Raw genomic sequence first — 21783 nt, 5'->3', positions numbered from 1 at the left:
CTGATTGAAATCCCAAAGACTATTGAATGTTCTGAGTTATAACAATCCACATTTGAACACCACTATCTGATAATTGGCAATTAGTAATTGCAATCTATTAATTATCCAGTTTCAGTAATTAATTTATATTCAAGATTCATGTTACTGAATGTTTATTCATTTACACAGTCGGAGAACATGGTAGAGTGTCATGAGTGTCTAGAACCAATGTAGTTAACATGATTATAATTTGTTTAATTCATTAATGATGACACTTAATTTAGACCCTCCATAATTACAGTGGTTTGCCAAATTATTATACTCAAAACAAGTATTTGCCTTTTTGAAGAGCAAAGCTGTTATATTTTCCATTGTTAGTTCTACTGCTTGTCCATTCATGGGTTATTTATTTTTTGGAGGCCGCTACATATATCAAGAAGCTGTTGGCAAGTCCTGAAATAGTGTCATGTCATTGTTGGTCAGCCTGGAATTTCAGCACCATTGGCGGGCAAGTTGTGTTTAACTATTATTTGTAGATGTCCTATGGTTATTGTGGTCTATCTGTTCTCTTTTAAGGTTTGTATTTACAAGTTACTTTTACAGTAAGGAATGCGGAGTACTTAGTAATAAGAAGCCGTGTGGAACAATGCATTAAATCCATTGTTATTCTCCGTTTAGGGATTCTAACCTACAAATTGAGATGGGGAAGCATTGTAACTTAAGCCCTCGTAAGAAAGCCGCATTTCTACAGTATTACCCCCTGTAATTATAACAAACGGCAGATTGCATCAATCGTGGGGGTGTCACATTCATCGGTGAGAGATATCGCCAAAATTATGAAAACAAGCACACCTCTTGACTCATACCGCAGAGGTCAGTTTGGACTGGCCAGTCAACTCGCCTGACATGAATCCAATATAAAATATTTGGAATGCACTGAAGAAGTAAATTACTAAACAAGGTGTCATTACAAGCAAGAATATGCTGCTAGAAAGATTTAATGAGGTTTGGAACAGCCCATATATGGAGGAACAGGCAAGAAAATGCATTACAAGTATGCCAAGAAGGGTCTCTGCGCTGATTGCAGCTAAGGGTGGTTTCACAAAATACTAAATGTTTGATCATTACAAAGACAATTGTAGTTAAGTAACTGTTTTTTTCTGTGGAAAATGATAAATAGAATATGTGAAATACAAATGAAATAAAGAAAATGCATGAAATATTACCAGAAATATATTTATTTTACCAAAATATTAGCAAATCCATGTATTTTCAATCTGAGTATAATAATTAGGCACACCACTGTAGATCAGAGTGGTTGATTTGGAGGACAAAGACACTTTTTTTTTGTATGATCACAATAAGTTGATGACGGTCACAGTTGTTACACACGTGCTTGAATCAGATTTAAAGGTATTATTTGAATTCCTCCCTTTTTATTAATTTTTTAATCATTTAAAAATAAAACACATTTAAATCTCAGTCTGTGCCAGTATTTAATTTGTTTCCGTAGGATAGATTGGCCTATAGCCTAGTAGCCTTGTATCCTCCAATCGCACCTCTCAAGACAGTCTAGAGTACGCTACAACACCCTGGATATAAGAGACGTCTGTTATATTATATTACAGGGCAGTCGTGGCGGATCCAGAAAGAAGAAATCACCGCAGAGGAAGAAGTACAAAGGATGCAGTACAAATCAGCGGCATTATGTAAGAAGAAAGGGAGGTTGTAGACGAAACTACACTTGATTTCAGACCTATTTTGCTGTACGGGAATGAAAGCTGAGTGAGTTCATTTACAGAGACTTGCAAACTGAATACCGGAAGACATAACTACAACTAATAATAATGTTATTGGTTTTTACGTCTCACTAACTACTTTTACGGTTTTCGGAGTTGCCGGAATGCAGTCCCGCAAGAGTTCTTTTACTTGCCAGTTAATCTACCGACACGAGGCTGAGCACCTTCAAATACCACCGGACTGAGCCACGATCAAACCTGTCAAGTTGGGATCAGAAGGCCAGCGCCTTAACTGTCTGAGCTACTCAAGCGACGAAAGACATAACAGTCCAAAATGAAGATATATGTAGGCGTACTGTACACATATATGTATGTATGTATTTTTGTGATATTCAGCTTCATGAAAGGCTTTGGTTTCAGGGAAAATCGAACATGTCAGTCACTAAGCAAAAATAATGTTTATGTTTCGGATCTTCCTACAAATTTTTAGAGCGTTCCGAAACATTAAGCATTTTTCAACTGAGAGTTCAAGCGAAGTCATAAAATGCATGGCTGAACAGAGGACCTTACTATAGCAAATCGTGAGAGAATATTTCGAGACCAAGGCATAAGGTGTTGCGAATATAAAGGACGAACTAAAGGAATTAATATTTTAGGAAAATTATTTTAAAATTACTTCATTAGGGCGAATTCAACAAAACATTACTTGAAAAGTGATGTACTTTATCAGATAAAAATATTTCTTTAGAAAAGTTATAACTCAATCATTTTCTATCGGATTCTATATCTTTTAGTATTTTAAGCGCCCATAATTAAAAAAATCATAAAACATTATGCGTAGAATACGTCTTCGTAGTAACAATGAAACGTCACAATATGCAAATTTTTTTTTTTTACTATCCGACCTAATGCATTGCCTTTTAGAGGAATTTCGCTTATCTCAAGCATCGGCTAAAAGCCTGGACGTTATTTTTATTAATATTACATAACTATTTAGATTATTTAGATTGATGCTTTCATATGAGAGAAGTCTTTCTTGTGGACAGACCTATTTTCTCCTCCTCTGTAGATGCGGAGCAAAATTTCCGCAAAACATAAATCATTTCTCTTTGATATTTTTTACACGGGAAAATCAGAAAAGATTATCATGTCTATTTACAGTGTGTTCATAATTAACACTATTTTATTCTAAAAGACAATTAGTGTTTGCTCTAACAGTGTTTGAAATGCACAAATAGATAAAAGCAACATGTAACATTTCAATTGCCTAATTTTTTTGCACTAAGAGGTTATGGTTTAAGACAACTTTTTTTTTTTTTTGCTAGTTGTTCTACGTCGCACCGACACAGTTAGGTCTTATGGCGACGATGGGACAGGGAAGGGCTAGGAGTGGGAAGGAAGCGGCCGTGGCCTTAATTAAGGTACAGCCCCAGCATTTGCCTGGTGTGAAAATGGGAAACCACGGAAAACCATTCTCAGGGCTGCCGACAGTGGGGTTCGAACCTACTATCTCCCGAATACTGGATAATGGCCGCACTTAAGCGACTGCAGCTATCGAGCTCGGTGGTTTATGATAACTATGACCAAGGCAGAGTACATGCATGTGATAACATGGCTATTGATAACGCTGACCGTGTGTCGTCTTTGACCAAGTGGATCCTCCGATGAAACGTATTTAATGTTAAAAATGAAATAACACTTTTGTCCCGTGTTGAGTTCGCCTTTTCGTTATCTTCGCAGCGCCTCGGATGCAGCCAGAGGAAATAGGCAAATCGTTCACAATGTGTGGTTGTGTGAGTTACCTTTCAGGAGCAACATAGACACAGCGTAGTATTTACGCAGGGCTTTTTACCAATAATGAATTTCTTACCCGTAAATCGTATTCCTGTCCAGCTTGAAATCCTCGTTGAGAGTATACAATTCCAGTTTTTGGGTCAATTTTAAATTTCCCCATTCCTCGTCCGGACTTTATGCTGTATTGTATATCCCCGTTTGGTCCATCATCCAGGTCATATCCTAGAACCTGTAAGAAGAATTGAAATCAGTTCAGTGATACAATAGTAACATAATATTGCATTGATTAGTACCTTGAAGTGGGTTTATTACTTGAACAGGAGGATAAATAACTGAGAATGAAGAACGGCATAGGTTTAATTTTTGTTTTCTGATTATTAGGAACAACACGAAAGAGTTGTATCACTCACCCCATTATACAAAAACTGTACAATTTTATATATCAAATACGCATATCAAGGTTAGTATCATTCCTTTGAAAGGAAAATTAGTTTGGTTTGAAACCACCACCCAGTAGAAATGTCCGTACTCTCTCACCGTACAGGTGTTAAAGAAACACGAGTAAAACAAATAAAAATGGACTCGTTTGTGATATGAACTCGGTTTCCTTACGGTACAAGTAAGCAACCCACTTACAGAATACTCTCTGTGACCCTCTCTCCCCCATATAAGAATATAATCGTATGAGTAGAATTACACACATTTTAAATAAACTATGCTTCGCTACAAAATGAGTAACGATACAAACTACGAATATAGATTATACGCAACTACAATATTTGTAAAAGAAGAACTATTTATCATGATAAATCTACGATGCCAATTATGAATACTAGCAGGCGGAAATACGAACACTAAAATTATATATTCAGAAATTTAATGCAGACATTTGTTAATGTACGATAATGTTCTAAATTTATTTTAAAATGGATAAATAAGTATTATATCAATAAGAACAAACAGAGAATTACATATGTTTCTGAAACTAACATCTGCCATCTATAAACCGTTGTTAGTGACAGACAAACTCATGAGATGACAGAGAACAAACAATGTATTTATAAAACTTGTATTATTACGTTATTCAATCTACACAACCTGCACCAACTATTAGTCACTAAGCCAACTCCAAGAAAGCGTTTGTACTGAGCTTGGGAGACAGGTTATAATATAATGGAATGCGAACATCCCGCATGCCATAATGCAACATACAAACATTAAACACAACCAAAGCAAGCAGAGTAGTTTGAACCAAAAGAACACACATGTTATTTGCATAAACAGATTATAAAGAGAGACTGTGAGAGTTGGTAATTTGCATACAAATCCTATCACTGAACTGGAGCTTTCCTTACCCTGAATATCGGCTCTCCTGTTAAGCTGTCGGGATCAAAAGTCTCCCAAGTTCCATTTTCAAGAAAGGTATCAACAGCTATCTCGGTCTCTTCCGTGCCATTCTGTACAGGCGCAAAGAGAAGTGCTGTTGTTTTAAGATAACCAAGTCAATGTTAATCCTACTATTAGTTACTGAACTCATCAACAGCCAAAAATAAACATGTCCCCAAGACATAGGGCGGTTAATGGATATCAACAACAGATTCATGTTTGAAATAAATTGAATTCCGATACTATTCAACTACATTGGTCATGACAGTCAATTACCTGTAGCATACGTTAGAGATAAAATAATTTGATTTATTTCATATAAAAGAGTCCAATCCACTTGTTGAATTGGCGGATAGTTGCCGCCAAGGTTAGTGTTTTGGCACGCTGTTGAAAAACTTTGGAAGGCCTTTTCTTAGTGCCAGGTATAGTGTTACAATGCCTTTGCTGTCTCAGTCTCATCAATCAATCAATCAATCAATCAATCAATCAATCAATCAATCAATCAATCAATCAATCAATCAATCAATCAATCAATCAATCAATCAATCAATCAATCAATCAATCAATCAATCAATCAATCAATCAATCAATCAATCACTACTACTGATCTGCATTTAGGGCAGTCACCCAGGTGGCAGATTCCCTATATGTTGTTTTCCTAGCCTTTTCTTAAATGATTGCAAAGAAATGGGAAATTTATTGAACATCTCCCTTGGTAAGTTATTTCCAATCCCTAACTCCCCTTCCTATAAACGAATATTTGCCCCAATTTGTCCTCTTGAATTCCAGCTTTATCTTCATATTGTGATCTTTCCTATTTTTAAAGACACCATCCAAACTTAATCGTCTACTGATATCCTCCCACGCCATCTCTCCACTGACAGCTCGAAACATACCACTTAGTCGAGCAGCTCGTCTTCTTTCTCCCAAGTCTTCCCAGCCCAAACTTTGTAACATTTTTGTAACGCTACTCTTTTGTCGGAAATCGCCCAGAACAAATCGAGCTGCTTTTCTTTGGATTTTTTCCAGTTCCTGAATCAAGTAATCCTGGTAAGGGTCCCATACCTGGAACCATACTCAAGTTGAGGTCTCACCAGAGACAAATATGCTCCTTGGCTTTGACAATATGAAAGTGACTGAGGTATGAGCGATGCTAGTAATACCATTCCTTATGCAGCCAGTCCCTGCTATGAATGGTGTGAAACCTTAGCTCATAGGATCGGTTGGTGCCTGCATTTCAGTGGGCTTGGCAGACTGATAAGTAATAGCAACATCTGACTTGGTGAGGAAAGCAACGGGAAACTGCCTCACTCCTCATTTCCCTAGTACGCCTCTTCAGTGACGCCTAGGCTATTTATGACAGCTGTTGGCGGAGCTGCACAGGATCAAACCAGCCTTCGGGCTGAATACCCAACATACAACATACATAGTGTTACAGTAATCACTTGACCGGTTGAAGGTTAGATTTGTAGTTTTGGTGCTTGGGATACTGTAATAATACGGTACTAAATCCCATATTTGTCATGAACATCACAAGCCTTGGTTGGCCTTGGCCTACTAAGTGACCGCTGTCCAGTCCGAATGTCTCCTGTTTACGAGGTGAAGCATGGTCAATTCGAAGAATTACCTCGGCTATTATTCTTGGTTTTCTATACCGGGTTCACCATATCACCGCCAGATAGCTCCTCAATTGTATTCACGTAGGCTGAGTAGGCCTCGAACCAGACCTCAGAACCAGGCAAAAATCCCTGACCTAGCCGAAAATCGAACCCGGGGCCTCCGGGTGAGAGGCAAGAACGTTACTTCTAGTCTGCGGGCCCGTATAATCCATGTATAATCCACCTGTAGCGTTTATATTGTAACGGTTCAAATCCCGTTACAAGATGATATCTGTATTTTTATTATTGTATGATTTTATCTGTATTTTATTATTATTATTATTATTATTATTATTATTATTATTATTATTATTATTATGTCAGTATTATTATTATGTTATCTGTGATATTGTACTATTATTGTAATTATCCGTTTTATTCAATTTTGCAATTGCCTGTTGCTTGCAAGATTGCACTTAGATGTATACATATATACGTATGTGTAGAATCACACTCAATACCTGTACAGTGAGAATTGTTGTATATATCAGAGATTGGAAGTGACGTTGTTATATTGCAATATTGTTGGCAATTCTGCCAAGTCATCGCCACTCCATGGCTACGTCATTGTATTTATTTAGAATATGCGCGCATCGACTCATCGCCGCGGGGCTATTTCACCACTGGATGTAATATCTGTCGCGTAGGTGGGAGTATGTCATTGTTATTTCTGGAGATTACGTAGCTGTGTCAACCTACGTCTATATAAGGTGGATGCATATTGTAGCGTCAGTCATTACTTATACGGATGCAGTACAGTGAAGTAGTCTACTAGATCAAGAGGCCTTGGTTGGCCAGTCAACCAGTGTGAACGAGAGATGGAGAAGACTCAGTGAGCCATTATTGGTCATTGAGAGAGTGAGACCAAATGGTTGGTCCGTCACTTAGTGGAAGACGCGGACGCAAGGCTTACCAAGGAGTCAGAGAGGGCAACCCTGGACCTGCCAAGAGGTCATACCATATTGACTTACAAAGAGGTCAGAGGATATGGAGAAGAAGCAGTCTCAAGGATGTATCACCACGTTAGGCGTGACACATCTACAGTAAACACCAGAGCAATGGATTACGTCGTAATTACACTCAAAGTGTTAAAGGTACAGTCAAGTGAATCAGTGAGGGAAATATTTCGTATAAATTGTTAAATGTCCGGTCAAGAAGAATTCAAATTCATGCCTAGTTTCTTTCAGTTGCAATGTCTTAATTTCATATTCTCATCTGTTTTATCGCAACAAGACTCACTATTTTTTGATATATTATTTAAAGAATATATATTGTTCTATCAAACGAATTCATAGTTTTATTTCAATGAAAGTAAAATATCTTAACCTCAAAATTAATGGGGAAACCGAACGCCAATCTCCTTTTCCCAGAACTTATATGGTATGTTGTCAAAAGTAAGCTTATTACCCCACACCCTAGAGATAGTCAAGAGTCTCATTCTATTATTGCTGTACTGAGTGACAGCTGGCGCCCTTCAAATAACGTATGTGTAAGTAAGCAGGTAACAAGTAAGTGTGAGTACAAGGTTCGACGAGTGTGTATTTTATTTAATGAAGGTTAATTTTCATAATTTCCATTTTAAATGCAGATATTCAGATTTTTCAAGTTTAAATGCAGTTTTATATGTTTCAAAATTCAGTCAGACAGTTAGGAAGTTCTCATTTTGTCGACGCAACGTGGGACTCGAATAAATTCAGAATTTGTTCTGAATGACAGCATATCATAGGTTCATTCTGGGAGGATTATGCACAATTTAAGCCAACGGAAAGTATTACCGGTAAATTTCAGGAGTGTAATTTTGTGATATATATTTGTATTTTGGGGATATGTCAAGGGATTTGAAGAGGGAAATTAATTTGAGATCGCGTACTATCACTAGTGAACCAAAGATGGACAAGGAAGACAATAAAAAGTCATGTGACGACGAGGTCATTGTTTCTGCGGACATCCAAGGTGAAATTCAGAGTAGGGAGCAGGTGAATACGATGAAAGCTTCTGAGATAATTCAGGAAAGTGCAGAAATTGAGAAGCACACTGAAACTCAAAAGGAAATCGCGGGGGGAATGAACCAAGATTTTATAAAATTAATGATGGCCAAATTTACCGAGATCAGTAATGAAAACTGTAAAAAACTGAGTGAAAATAGTAATAAACAGATTAACTCTCTAAGTAAGAAAATGGAAGAAATGATTGGTATTAGTAATGAAAATAATAAGAAACAAATGGAAGAGTTAATTAGCAGCAATAACCAAAATTGTAATGTGATCATTAGTAATATAGATACTAAGATATTAGAGATAAATAATCAAACATCTAAGTTAGAAAGTAAGCCAAATGAAAAGTGTGTTGACCTTAGGGAAGAAATGGAGTCGAGTCGGAGCGATTTTCATACTCAAATTAAGCATGGTAAAGGAACTGGTACAGAGAATATCGTAGAATTAAGTGATAAAATTTCGAGTAATCGGGATGAAATTCATGAGGTAGTCGAGAAAAGATTGGACAAGATTTGCAATGCAGTTGGGGAAGATACGAGGGAACAGATTAGTAGAATTGAACAAATTGAAAGCAAACTTGTGGAAGTCAGTGAACTACAGAACGAACAGGAAACGCTATCACAGCAGGTGAGAGAGAGAGAGGAAGAATTGCAGGAAGACGTGAGAATAGTGGAAGAGAACGCTGAGAGGGGAGCGGAAGAAGAAATTTTGAGTTGCCAGGAAGTGATACGGCATGAAGTTACAGGTAAAGCGGCGGTAGAGGTGCTAGTAGTGAGTGGTTTGTTCAGTAGGGATCGTGATTTAACCAAGTTTTCTGGAAGACAGTTCAGTACTATAGAATTTGTAAAAGTAGTTGAGAAAAGATTTGCAAGTAAGTTGAGGAATAATGTTATTGAATGGGAATACGTGTTGGAGATTTTGTCGAATGTTTTTATCGGTGAAAGTAGAATATGGTTTCGAGTATACTGGAATAATATGTCTAATTTAGGAGAGTTTAAAGTGTTCATTGACAGGCTTTGGGAAGAATGTTTACAGGGGCGAGAGAGAGAGCGCATGATGTCTAGGGAAAGTAATATTGTAGAGAGAAGGGGGAAAATGTTAGCCGTGTATCAGAGAAGTAGTAATCCTGATGAGCAGAGGATTAAGAGTTATGTCAATAGTGATATGGGTCAGATGAGTAACCAGGGAGAATCGGAAGATGGGGGGCGTATGTATTTGAGTTGTGAGAGAGAGTATCAGAGGAGTAATCAGAGAGAATCGGAAGATGGGAGGCGTATGTATTTGAGTTATGAGAGAGAAGGTCAGAAGAGTAATCAGAGAGAATCGGAAGATGGGAGGCGTATGTATTTGAGTTATGAGAGAGATGGTCAGAAGAGTAACGAGAGAGAATCAGAAAGTGGGAGGCGTATGGATTTGAGTTGTGAGAGAGAGTGTAACCGTACAACAGGGTTACAGACTCCATTCTGTATTTATTATTATTATTATTATTATTATTATTATTATTATTATTATTATTATTATTATTATTAACCCTATTCATTAGATTTTATATTCTGTTTCTCATCATTTAGACTGTAATAATTAGGTATCACGGATATTATTGTATTTAATCATAGGTTAAGTGAAATTTATTTGTAATTATTCTGTATTGTAGTAAGTGAGATTTGTTGGTTTCATATTGTCATGCTGTGGCTTGTAACTTTGGCTAGATGAGCTGGCATAGTATTTTGCAATCGAGGCTATGTTTAGCTGTGCAAGGAGTTTTCCCGGTGACGCATTCGGCATAGTCATTCTTGGACCGCTTGGGTACGCTTAGACGACACATGACTGATGACATCAGTGCGTGAACACGTGATTGCGACCAAGTGTCAGTATTCGCCAGCTACTGTATGTGGAAGTGGAAGGGATGAACAGTGAGTGGGGAGATGAGTCGTCATCGCGAGGTTATATAAAGTCAAGGCGACGGTGGGGAGAGGTATTCTGTTCTTACTCAGTTCATAAGCAGTTGATATCGTGCAGATCATATGTAACAGTCTGATGTATCAAATGGAAGAAGTGGTCTTAGTGTGATGGTCAGAGCTAAGAGTTGTGTTTGAAGAGGTAATCATCGAGGAAGTCTACAAGTGGTGGTTGTATCCGAGCAGAGACGGGTACTATGCTGTTAAAGAAACATTATCTTCTTGTGAGGATGGACTTCACAAGATGTTTCTATAATATTTTCCAATTATTTAAAATATATTGAGTGGACGTAATTACATTGGAGCCCTACACGCGTACATGGTATGTAGGCCAACTCCTTGTTATATAAGAAGATTACAACAGACGGCTCCCGACTTCAGCTCACAGGTTTTCCCAAGAATTTCAAGTTCAACAGCGGTGTATGCAGACAACAGGTAATTAAAGCATCAGACATGTTATGCATTCATAACATGAAGAAGAGTGTAATCAGCGGCGATATCACATCTCACTTCAAGTTCATGCCAATAGCTTTTTTTGTTTAGATTAAATTTTCTTTTTTTTTTCGTACCGCAAATCTCACGATATATTTCTTTTGTTAAATTAAAAGACGTAAATGATTGTTCATTGTGACGTAAATTTAGTCATAAACTCAGTTTTATTTTTAATTATAATAAGTGATTCCAGTTCCATGTACAATCCTCAATTGTGGAAATGCAACAGTAATTTAATATTGTCCTGATCCATATCCCTGTATATTGCCAGATATGTGAGTTTATCACCTCACGCCTTGAGATAATTGATATAAGAGGTATGCTCTACCGAATTTTGTTGTTTTTCTTAAAAAAGCAACTGGCGCTCAAACAAATGTTATTTATATTGTGTGGAAGATATGAAGGTATAAGAGTAGTGGTCAGAGTAGCTACAACGTGTCGCCAGCAACGTGGGACTCGAAAGGTTCAGAAAAAGTGTTTCTGAATGGCAATATACATGGATCAGTTCTTTTAATAAATACGCACATGTTAAATTCACCGAGTAATGTTAGGAAGGTCATTTTGTTGAAGTTTGTATTTAAGGGGTAATGTCAGAGGAAGTGCAAGGGGAAATAGCTTTGAGATCGCGAAAAATTAGTAGGAAACCGAAGATGGACAAGGATAGCAATATGCAGTCAGGTGATGAGGCTGAGGTTATTGTGTCCAAGGAAATCCAAGGTGGTAACATAAATAGGAAGTTGGTGACTAAGGTGGGACCTACTGAAAGTCAGAAAATAGTAGAAACTGAGGAAAACGCTGTCACGCAAGATCAAAGTAAAGGGGTGATTGACCTGGGTTTATTTAATTTGCTGATGTCCAAAATGGCTGAGCAGAATAATATCATTAGTGAGAAAATTGAATCTCAGAATAATATTATTAGTGAGAAAATTGAATCTCAGAATAATATTATGAGTGAGAAAATTGAAACGGTTATTAGTGAGAAAATTGAATCTCAGAATAATATTATGAGTAAGAAAATTGAAACGGTTATTAGTGAGAAAATTGAATCTCAAAATAATATTATGAGTGAGAAAATTGAAGCGGTCATTAGTGAGAAAATTGAAGCTCAGGGTATTAGTATTAATAAGAAGATCGATGATGTTAGTAATAAGATAGATCATAAGGTGTTAGAAATAAGTAAGCAAATTAATAATTTAGAAAGTAAGGTAAATAGGGAGTGTAGTGACATCAGAGCTGAGATGGAATTGGGTCGGAGCAATCTCCATACGGAAATAGAGCAAGTTAGTGAGACATGCATCAAACAAGGGCATAAGATTGATGAATTAAGCGCCAAGATCGAGTCTAATAAAGGAGAAATCAATGAGTTAATAGAAGAAAGGTTTGAAAAGATAACCAATACAGTGGGGCAAGAAACTAGGAAATGTATTAGTAGGGTAGAACATGTGGAAAGAAAACTTGGAGAAGTAGGTGATCTAGAGAGTGAACAAAAATCATTATCACAGAAGGTGAGAGAATCGGAAGAAAAATTACAGGAGAAGCTAAGAAAAATTGAAGAAAAGGCTGAGGAAACATTGGAAGAAAAATTTCTGAGTTGCCAGAGAGTACTCCAGAAAGAAGTGCGTGATAGTAGAAATGTACGTGAAATAATTGTAAATACTGGTTTAATCACTAGAGATCATGATTTACCTAAGTTTTCTGGGAAAGAATTCAACCCGATGGAATTTATGAGAGTAGTCGAGAAGAAATTTGTGGTTCAATTAAGAGACAATATTATTAGCTGGGAAACTGTATTGGAGATCTTATCTAATGCTTTCGTAGGAGAGACTAAGTCTTGGTTTCAAGTATATAAAAGCTCGATGTCTAGTCTAACTGAATTTAAGGAGAAATTCATGGCTAAATTTTGGAGTGAAGGTGTTCAGAGTAGAGAGAGAGAGAGAGTAATGTTTGGCAGGTATAATTCTAACGAGGGTGTTAGAATGACTGAATACTTTTTGGCTCATGTTTTGGTGTGGAGAAATTTAGAATGTATTGGACCTGAGGCTGATATAGTAAGATTTATGGCTAAGCACTATCCCGATAGAATAAGAGAAGCTGTTTGTATGCAAAGAGTGGAGACTATTAAGGAAATGGAGATTTTGTTGGAAAGTTTTGATGCTTTAGGTAGTAGCTTGTATAATAATAGGACACTAAATAGGAATGTAGAAGGAAGGGGTAACCAATCTAATAATCAGGACAGGACTATGAATAATCGTAACTACAGAAGAGAATATCAGGAGAGACCTAATAATAATTTCCACAGGGAGAGAAATTATCAGAATAGTTCGGAAAATTTCAGGACTGGGAGGCGTGATTATGGTAATCAACCAGAAGCTGGGAGGCGAGAGAATACAGGCCATAATAATAATAATAATGACGCTAGAGGAAATAGGCAACAGGGGGCCGACTGAGGTGTGTAACCAACAAGTCGTAACCGAACCAAGTACTTTAAACGCGCAACGGACTGTATAAACAGGTCACTGAGACAGTCCGTAAATGGTGAGTTCACGTATAAGGTAGATAAGTATGTTAATGTCGACCAGCCTATAGTTGTAAGTGAACATGATTGTGACCTAAGTAGCAATAATTCAAATATTTTAAGTGATGACTTAATCGTAAACAATAAATTTTATAAGTGTAATTTAAATTTAGATATAAGGCAAGATTTGTTAAGTGATCTTATATTATGTAATGAGGATAATTTAAGTAGTGTTACTGTTACACCGACGATTGAACTGCTGATATGGGGCAGAAAAGTTCAGATTTTGTTGGACTCTGGTAGTGAGAAGTCATGTGTAAATTCCAAGCTGTATGAGGAAGTTTTAAGAGAGAAGTATGAGGTAGCGGAAATTCCAGTGAGGAATACGTTCATCGTAACAGCTGTTGGAAACAAGTCTCAAAGAGTGAATAAACAAATAGCTGTCCCCATTAACATAAGTGGAGAATGTATTTTCCAACCATGCTTAGTTGTGCCTAATTTAGTTTATGCCGTTATTTTAGGTACCGACTGGTTAACGTGTCACAAGGCTAAATTAAATTTTGATCTGTGTAATGTCAATCTTATTTGGGGAAAGAGTAGCAGGGAAGTCAGTTTACCATATGATGTTTTGTCAGAAATTAGTGCGAATAAAGTGTGTTCTAGTACGGAAGGATCTTGTGAAATTCCTAATATGAGGAAAAATATTGATGTCTGCCATGTGTCTATACAGAGAGATTCTAGAGATGAATTGTATGAGACAGTGGAGAAATGTAATTTAGCGGAAAGTCAGAAGGACGAATTGTGTGAATTATTGATATCACATAGTGATGTTTTTAGCGATCGGCCTGGTAGAACACATCTTTACGAACACAAATTTAATGTTATTGATAACTCAACTTTTGTAGGACCGAAATATCCCATTCCGTTAAAATACGCTAGCGCTGTTGAAGAGCAGATTGACATTATGATAGATTATAATATAATTGAACCATCATGTAGTCCTAATTTAAATCCACTTGTTATTATACCTAAGAAGGATAACACGGTAAGATTGTGCATGATAATTTTTGTAAGACTATATTGGATGAATTTGAGCTTGGTGACAAGGTTTTACTCAGAGTGCCACTCCCGTCATCAGCAGAAGCTGGTCAATTTTCTAAGTTTTTCTTGTTATATCAGGGATACTTCACCGTAGTGAAACGGATTGGGAAATGTGCTTATTCATTAGAAGACAAGGAAGGAAATATCGTAGGAACATACAATATAAGAAATCTTAAGAAATATATCATGTGAGTTTGTTGATTAATTTTCATTATGATGTTAATTCACCATATTTTATGAAGCTGGCATTGCGAACAGGACTTCAGTGAAATTAGCGTGTGTTGTGATAATAAGTGAAGCACGGCAGTGCAATAAACTCCAGTGCTTGGAGACAGTGTATATAATGAAATGTCTTCGAGAATTACTATTGAACACTCAATGAACGTTTGAAACGACAGAAGTGAGAAAGAAATGTAATCTCTGTATGTAAATAATACTGTATAATCAAAGTGAAAATGATAATTGATCAATGTTTTATATGTGTAACAACGAACATCCAGATGGATGATACTATGTACCCAAATTTGTAAAGGGCATTTTTTATACATGTATCTATGGTGTACTCGATTTCAGACATGTTATGTAGTTATTTCATGAATCAATCGATTCATTTAATCGATTATTTCATGAGGGAGGCGTTCTGTAACCGTACAACAGGGTTACAGACTCCATTCTGTATTTATTATTATTATTATTATTATTATTATTATTATTATTATTATTATTATTAACCCTATTCATTAGATTTTATATTCTGTTTCTCATCATTTAGACTGTAATAATTAGGTATCACGGATATTATTGTATTTAATCATAGGTTAAGTGAAATTTATTTGTAATTATTCTGTATTGTAGTAAGTGAGATTTGTTGGTTTCATATTGTCATGCTGTGGCTTGTAACTTTGGCTAGATGAGCTGGCATAGTATTTTGCAATCGAGGCTATGTTTAGCTGTGCAAGGAGTTTTCCCGGTGACGCATTCGGCATAGTCATTCTTGGACCGCTTGGGTACGCTTAGACGACACATGACTGATGACATCAGTGCGTGAACACGTGATTGCGACCAAGTGTCAGTATTCGCCAGCTACTGTATGTGGAAGTGGAAGGGATGAACAGTGAGTGGGGAGATGAGTCGTCATCGCGAGGTTATATAAAGTCAAGGCGACGGTGGGGAGAGGTATTCTGTTCTTACTCAGTTCATAAGCAGTTGATATCGTGCAGATCATATGTAACAGTCTGATGTATCAAATGGAAGAAGTGGTCTTAGTGTGATGGTCAGAGCTAAGAGTTGTGTTTGAAGAGGTAATCATCGAGGAAGTCTACAAGTGGTGGTTGTATCCGAGCAGAGACGGGTACTATGCTGTTAAAGAAACATTATCTTCTTGTGAGGATGGACTTCACAAGATGTTTCTATAATATTTTCCAATTATTTAAAATATATTGAGTGGACGTAATTACATTGGAGCCCTACACGCGTACATGGTATGTAGGCCAACTCCTTGTTATATAAGAAGATTACAACAGACGGCTCCCGACTTCAGCTCACAGGTTTTCCCAAGAATTTCAAGTTCAACAGCGGTGTATGCAGACAACAGGTAATTAAAGCATCAGACATGTTATGCATTCATAACATGAAGAAGAGTGTAATCAGCGGCGATATCACATCTCACTTCAAGTTCATGCCAATAGCTTTTTTTGTTTAGATTAAATTTTCTTTTTTTTTCGTACCGCAAATCTCACGATATATTTCTTTTGTTAAATTAAAAGACGTAAATGATTGTTCATTGTGACGTAAATTTAGTCATAAACTCAGTTTTATTTTTAATTATAATAAGTGATTCCAGTTCCATGTACAATCCTCAATTGTGGAAATGCAACAGTAATTTAATATTGTCCTGATCCATATCCCTGTATATTGCCAGATATGTGAGTTTATCACCTCACGCCTTGAGATAATTGATATAAGAGGTATGCTCTACCGAATTTTGTTGTTTTTCTTAAAAAAGCAACTGGCGCTCAAACAAATGTTATTTATATTGTGTGGAAGATATGAAGGTATAAGAGTAGTGGTCAGAGTAGCCACAAGAGGATCAGAAGAGTAATCAGAGAGAATCGGAAGATGGGAGGCGTATGTATTTGAGTTATGAGAGAGAAGGTCAGAAGAGTAATCAGAGAAAATCGGAAGATGGGAGGCGTACGAATTTGAGTTATCAGAGAGACTATGATAGTCTTAATATGAATGTTATCCAGGTGTCTTTATCGAGCCAGAGTATTTCAGATTCACAGGGAATCGGGTAAGTTAAGTGGACAGGTTGAAGGTAGTAGATGAACAGGTATTTAGTATAAGTAGTTATGTAGTGAAAGTAGATTTAAGAGTATAGTGTGATTGTGACCTAAGTAATGTTAAGTGAGATATTTAAGTACAATAGTGACGTAGTCGTAGATAATGAAGTAATTAATAGTAGTAGTAAGGTAGACGTAAGAAGTGTTCTGTTAAGTGATGTAAGTACTTGTAATGCCGAGAATGAGATGTAAGTCAATGAGGGCAAAATTGATTCAGTTTGCGTGACAGAGTGCTACTCAGAGTTCCATTTCATCATCTGCAGAGGCGGGAAATATGTTGAAGTTATTATTTTGTATCAGGGGTATTTCACTATTGTGAACCGTATCGGGAAGTGTGCATATTCCTTAAAAGATCAGGAAGGGGATATTGTCGGTATTTGTAGTATTATATATGTAAAGGAGTATTTCACGTGAGATTTGTTGAAATAAGAGTAAGATGATTAAATTTTTGTAAGAAAGTGGCAAAATAAAATTAACATACATGAATTAGCGTGTGAACCAAGTGTCGTATTGGTGTATTGGAAGAATAAGTGCTACATTGTCATGTACTGTGTGACAAAAAAAGCGGAGAAGAGGACATTGGACAGTTATCTATGATAACAATATGCGAGAAAAGTTCTCATATAAGTGATATTTCACAAAAAGTTTTGATATGTTAAAAAAAAAAATGTTGTATATTGATTGAAAATTATTTGTGTGTGTTAAATTAAGGGCTATGCTCTTGTGTATTGTATGAGAATGGGACACTGAACAGTTATCTACGATGGCAATGTGCGAGAAAAATTCTCATATATGTGATGTATCATAAAATGTATGGATGCTGAAAAAGAAAATTATTGTTGTATACTCATTTAAAGTGTTTATCTGTGTCAGTGTTATATATATAATTTTGTTCATAAATCAATCGATTCTTTGTTCTTCGATTTATTTATGAGGGAGGCGAATTGTAACGGTTCAAATCCCGTTACAAGATGATATCTGTATTTTTATTATTGTATGATTTTATCTGTATTTTATTATTATTATTATTATTATTATTATTATTATTATTATTATTATTATTATTATGTCAGTATTATTATTATGTTATCTGTGATATTGTACTATTATTGTAATTATCCGTTTTATTCAATTTTGCAATTGCCTGTTGCTTGCAAGATTGCACTTAGATGTATACATATATACGTATGTGTAGAATCACACTCAATACCTGTACAGTGAGAATTGTTGTATATATCAGAGATTGGAAGTGACGTTGTTATATTGCAATATTGTTGGCAATTCTGCCAAGTCATCGCCACTCCATGGCTACGTCATTGTATTTATTTAGAATATGCGCGCATCGACTCATCGCCGCGGGGCTATTTCACCACTGGATGTAATATCTGTCGCGTAGGTGGGAGTATGTCATTGTTATTTCTGGAGATTACGTAGCTGTGTCAACCTACGTCTATATAAGGTGGATGCATATTGTAGCGTCAGTCATTACTTATACGGATGCAGTACAGTGAAGTAGTCTACTAGATCAAGAGGCCTTGGTTGGCCAGTCAACCAGTGTGAACGAGAGATGGAGAAGACTCAGTGAGCCATTATTGGTCATTGAGAGAGTGAGACCAAATGGTTGGTCCGTCACTTAGTGGAAGACGCGGACGCAAGGCTTACCAAGGAGTCAGAGAGGGCAACCCTGGACCTGCCAAGAGGTCATACCATATTGACTTACAAAGAGGTCAGAGGATATGGAGAAGAAGCAGTCTCAAGGATGTATCACCACGTTAGGCGTGACACATCTACAGTAAACACCAGAGCAATGGATTACGTCGTAATTACACTCAAAGTGTTAAAGGTACAGTCAAGTGAATCAGTGAGGGAAATATTTCGTATAAATTGTTAAATGTCCGGTCAAGAAGAATTCAAATTCATGCCTAGTTTCTTTCAGTTGCAATGTCTTAATTTCATATTCTCATCTGTTTTATCGCAACAAGACTCACTATTTTTTGATATATTATTTAAAGAATATATATTGTTCTATCAAACGAATTCATAGTTTTATTTCAATGAAAGTAAAATATCTTAACCTCAAAATTAATGGGGAAACCGAACGCCAATCTCCTTTTCCCAGAACTTATATGGTATGTTGTCAAAAGTAAGCTTATTACCCCACACCCTAGAGATAGTCAAGAGTCTCATTCTATTATTGCTGTACTGAGTGACAGCTGGCGCCCTTCAAATAACGTATGTGTAAGTAAGCAGGTAACAAGTAAGTGTGAGTACAAGGTTCGACGAGTGTGTATTTTATTTAATGAAGGTTAATTTTCATAATTTCCATTTTAAATGCAGATATTCAGATTTTTCAAGTTTAAATGCAGTTTTATATGTTTCAAAATTCAGTCAGACAGTTAGGAAGTTCTCAATATACATTGCACGCTACTTATTATGATCACTTGTAATGTAGATACTCCGATAATATTAACGAATTGATAACAGTGGACAATGACCGAAAATACCAAAATGAAATTTATTCATATATAAAGGTTTATACGCCAAAACGAACTGCACCATTCATAGAATATTAAGCCTATTTCAAATTATTAAAACACATACAGTATTGTTCATTTCTGGTTCTCCCACACAAAATAAAACACTGTAAACCACGATGAAAAATTGAACCAGCCATATAATTACCGTGTTAGGCTGACAGTTAACTGTGAATTTTCAATCATTAATGGTTTAATTCTTGTTTGCGAAGAATCCGTTAATAAATCGTTCGTATTGATAGTGTTTCTGAAACGCTACTTGAGCTGCGCCGAGCACACCATCGCAAAATATCTAAACCTGTCTCATTTCAGCTTTCGTTAGGGGTTGAGACATTTCGATAGCCTCATAACCTTCCACTTATAATTGTGGCGGTCGACATAAAAGGGAACATAGGTTAAAAATTATTTAGAGAAGAAAAGGGAAGGAAATGTTTGTCTTTGTTTTCCTTTGGTGTTTGTTTTCCATACTGTAGTGTTTGTTATTATTTAAAATACTTAATTCAGACATGAATAATTCATGTAAAATATGACTTAAATGGCTCATGAATTAAAAAATAAGAACTTTTACGCATACGGCATTTCCGGTGGTAAAATTTTATTAACAAAACTTAAATACATTGCTTTAAATTAAATCTTATCCAATATTCATACCAAAGATTGAGTTTGTGGAAAAATTAAGTGGCTACAATAGATCAATATTGTCAGAGAATATAATTTTAAGTTCAGTTTTGGTCTATTAATATTGTCGGAGAATGATACCAAAAGACCCTCTACTTAATTTACTGTTCAGTCTTCGTTTTTCATCCCCTCAATAAATGCAACGCCATCTTCAGACAAAACTTTGTACAGGCTTCTTATATCTTTTTTTTGGTTAATGTCCGGGGGGCGGGGGGAGCGGTCTTTGTTCAATGAAGTTTTCTTGTTTGTAAAGACATTTCCAAATGCGAGAAAGTTGAAATTTGCAATGAAGGTGTGAAACCACAAAACAGGACCATCTCTCATTGTGTTTATGATCACATACTGCATTACTGTGAATGGAACATTATTTCTGGATACTGGCTTATCCAAAAAGAATGGAGATAAAAACTTATCCCAGTCTGGTAGTAGATCCACATCCATTGTAACTTCAAAAATGGAAAAGGGTTTATTCAGCGCAATACCATTGCAGTAAGATAAGGATTGGCATTCCCGATCACTTCTTTCTGGTTAATGCACTGTCTGATTAGTCCAAAGTTCCTATCACACTATGAGAAGCTGTGACAACGAGGTGGGAAATGTTGCACGGCTGACTTTAAACAGGTGTAGCAACAACCGTTTTCAACATATCACACCGAAACTTTCGCCATTACTAACTAGAGAAAATGGTGGACAAACCTATGTATTCTGCGTAAAACGGGCCCATAGGTCTATGTACCCTTTAAACGTTGATCACCGAGCTCGATAGCTGCAGTCGCTTAAGTGCGGCCAGTATCCAGTATTCGGGTGATAGTAGGTTCGAACCCCACTGTCGGCAGCCCTGAAAATGGTTTTCCGTGTTTTCCCATTTTCACACCAGGCAAATGCTGGGGCTGTACCTTAATTAAGGCCACGGCCGCTTCCTTCCCACTCCTAGCCCTTTCCTGTCCCATCGTCGCCATAAGACATATCTGTGTCGGTGCGACGTAAAGCAACTAGCAAAAAAAAGAAAAAAAAACCCGTTGACCTCCTCAATTTCTCTTTATTGTATAAATACTTACGTTTTACACTACTCATTACTGTACTGTAACACCATGAACTTCAGTCAAAAGCTGCAGGTAAACAGAAGGTGAAACACGTTTGTATAGTGTAAAGGAAAAAGTCAGGAAATACCATCCCCTACAATTGATCATCCTTTTTCCAGAAAAGAATCCTCTACTTCCGAGACAGTACATTACTTGAACGAAAAGGTCGTAGTGAGAAGAAATAAAATATAAACTGATACTTTGATTACATTTTTTTTTTTTGCTATTTTGCTTAACGTCGCACCGACACAGATATGTCTTATGGCGACGATAGGATAGGAAAGGTCTAGGAAGTGGAAGGAAGCGGCCGTGGCCTTAATTAAGGTACAGCCCCGGCATTTGCCTGGTGTGAAAATGGGGAACCACGGAAAACCACCTTCAGGGCTGCCGACAGTAGGGCTCGAACCCACTATCTCCCGATTACTGGATACTGGCCGCACTTAAGCGACTGCAGCTATCGAGCTCGTACTTTGATTACAATAAACAACTTTTTTCCCAATGTGTTGGTAATAATTCATATGGGACTTCATA

The 21783-nt window shown here is 36.6% G+C and overlaps 1 protein-coding gene across 1 annotated transcript in view; it reads right to left on the bottom strand.

Annotated features, from left to right (window-relative positions):
* The window catches only part of LOC136874446 (fat-like cadherin-related tumor suppressor homolog), a 671031-nt gene that overhangs the window by 338098 nt on the left and 311150 nt on the right, over positions 1 to 21783 (bottom strand). Inside the window, exons 6-7 of the mRNA XM_068227805.1 lie at positions 4868 to 4969; positions 3589 to 3741 (exon numbers count right to left, since the gene is read on the bottom strand). Coding sequence (XP_068083906.1) covers positions 3589 to 3741; positions 4868 to 4969 — 255 coding nt within the window. The remainder of the gene's footprint in view (positions 1 to 3588; positions 3742 to 4867; positions 4970 to 21783) is intronic.

The sequence above is a fragment of the Anabrus simplex genome, chromosome 5 (assembly GCF_040414725.1).
Source record: "Anabrus simplex isolate iqAnaSimp1 chromosome 5, ASM4041472v1, whole genome shotgun sequence".
Taxonomy (NCBI): domain Eukaryota; kingdom Metazoa; phylum Arthropoda; class Insecta; order Orthoptera; family Tettigoniidae; genus Anabrus; species Anabrus simplex.
The sequence above is the reverse complement of the archived record's forward strand: the minus strand, read 5'-3'. Positions and strand labels throughout refer to the sequence as shown.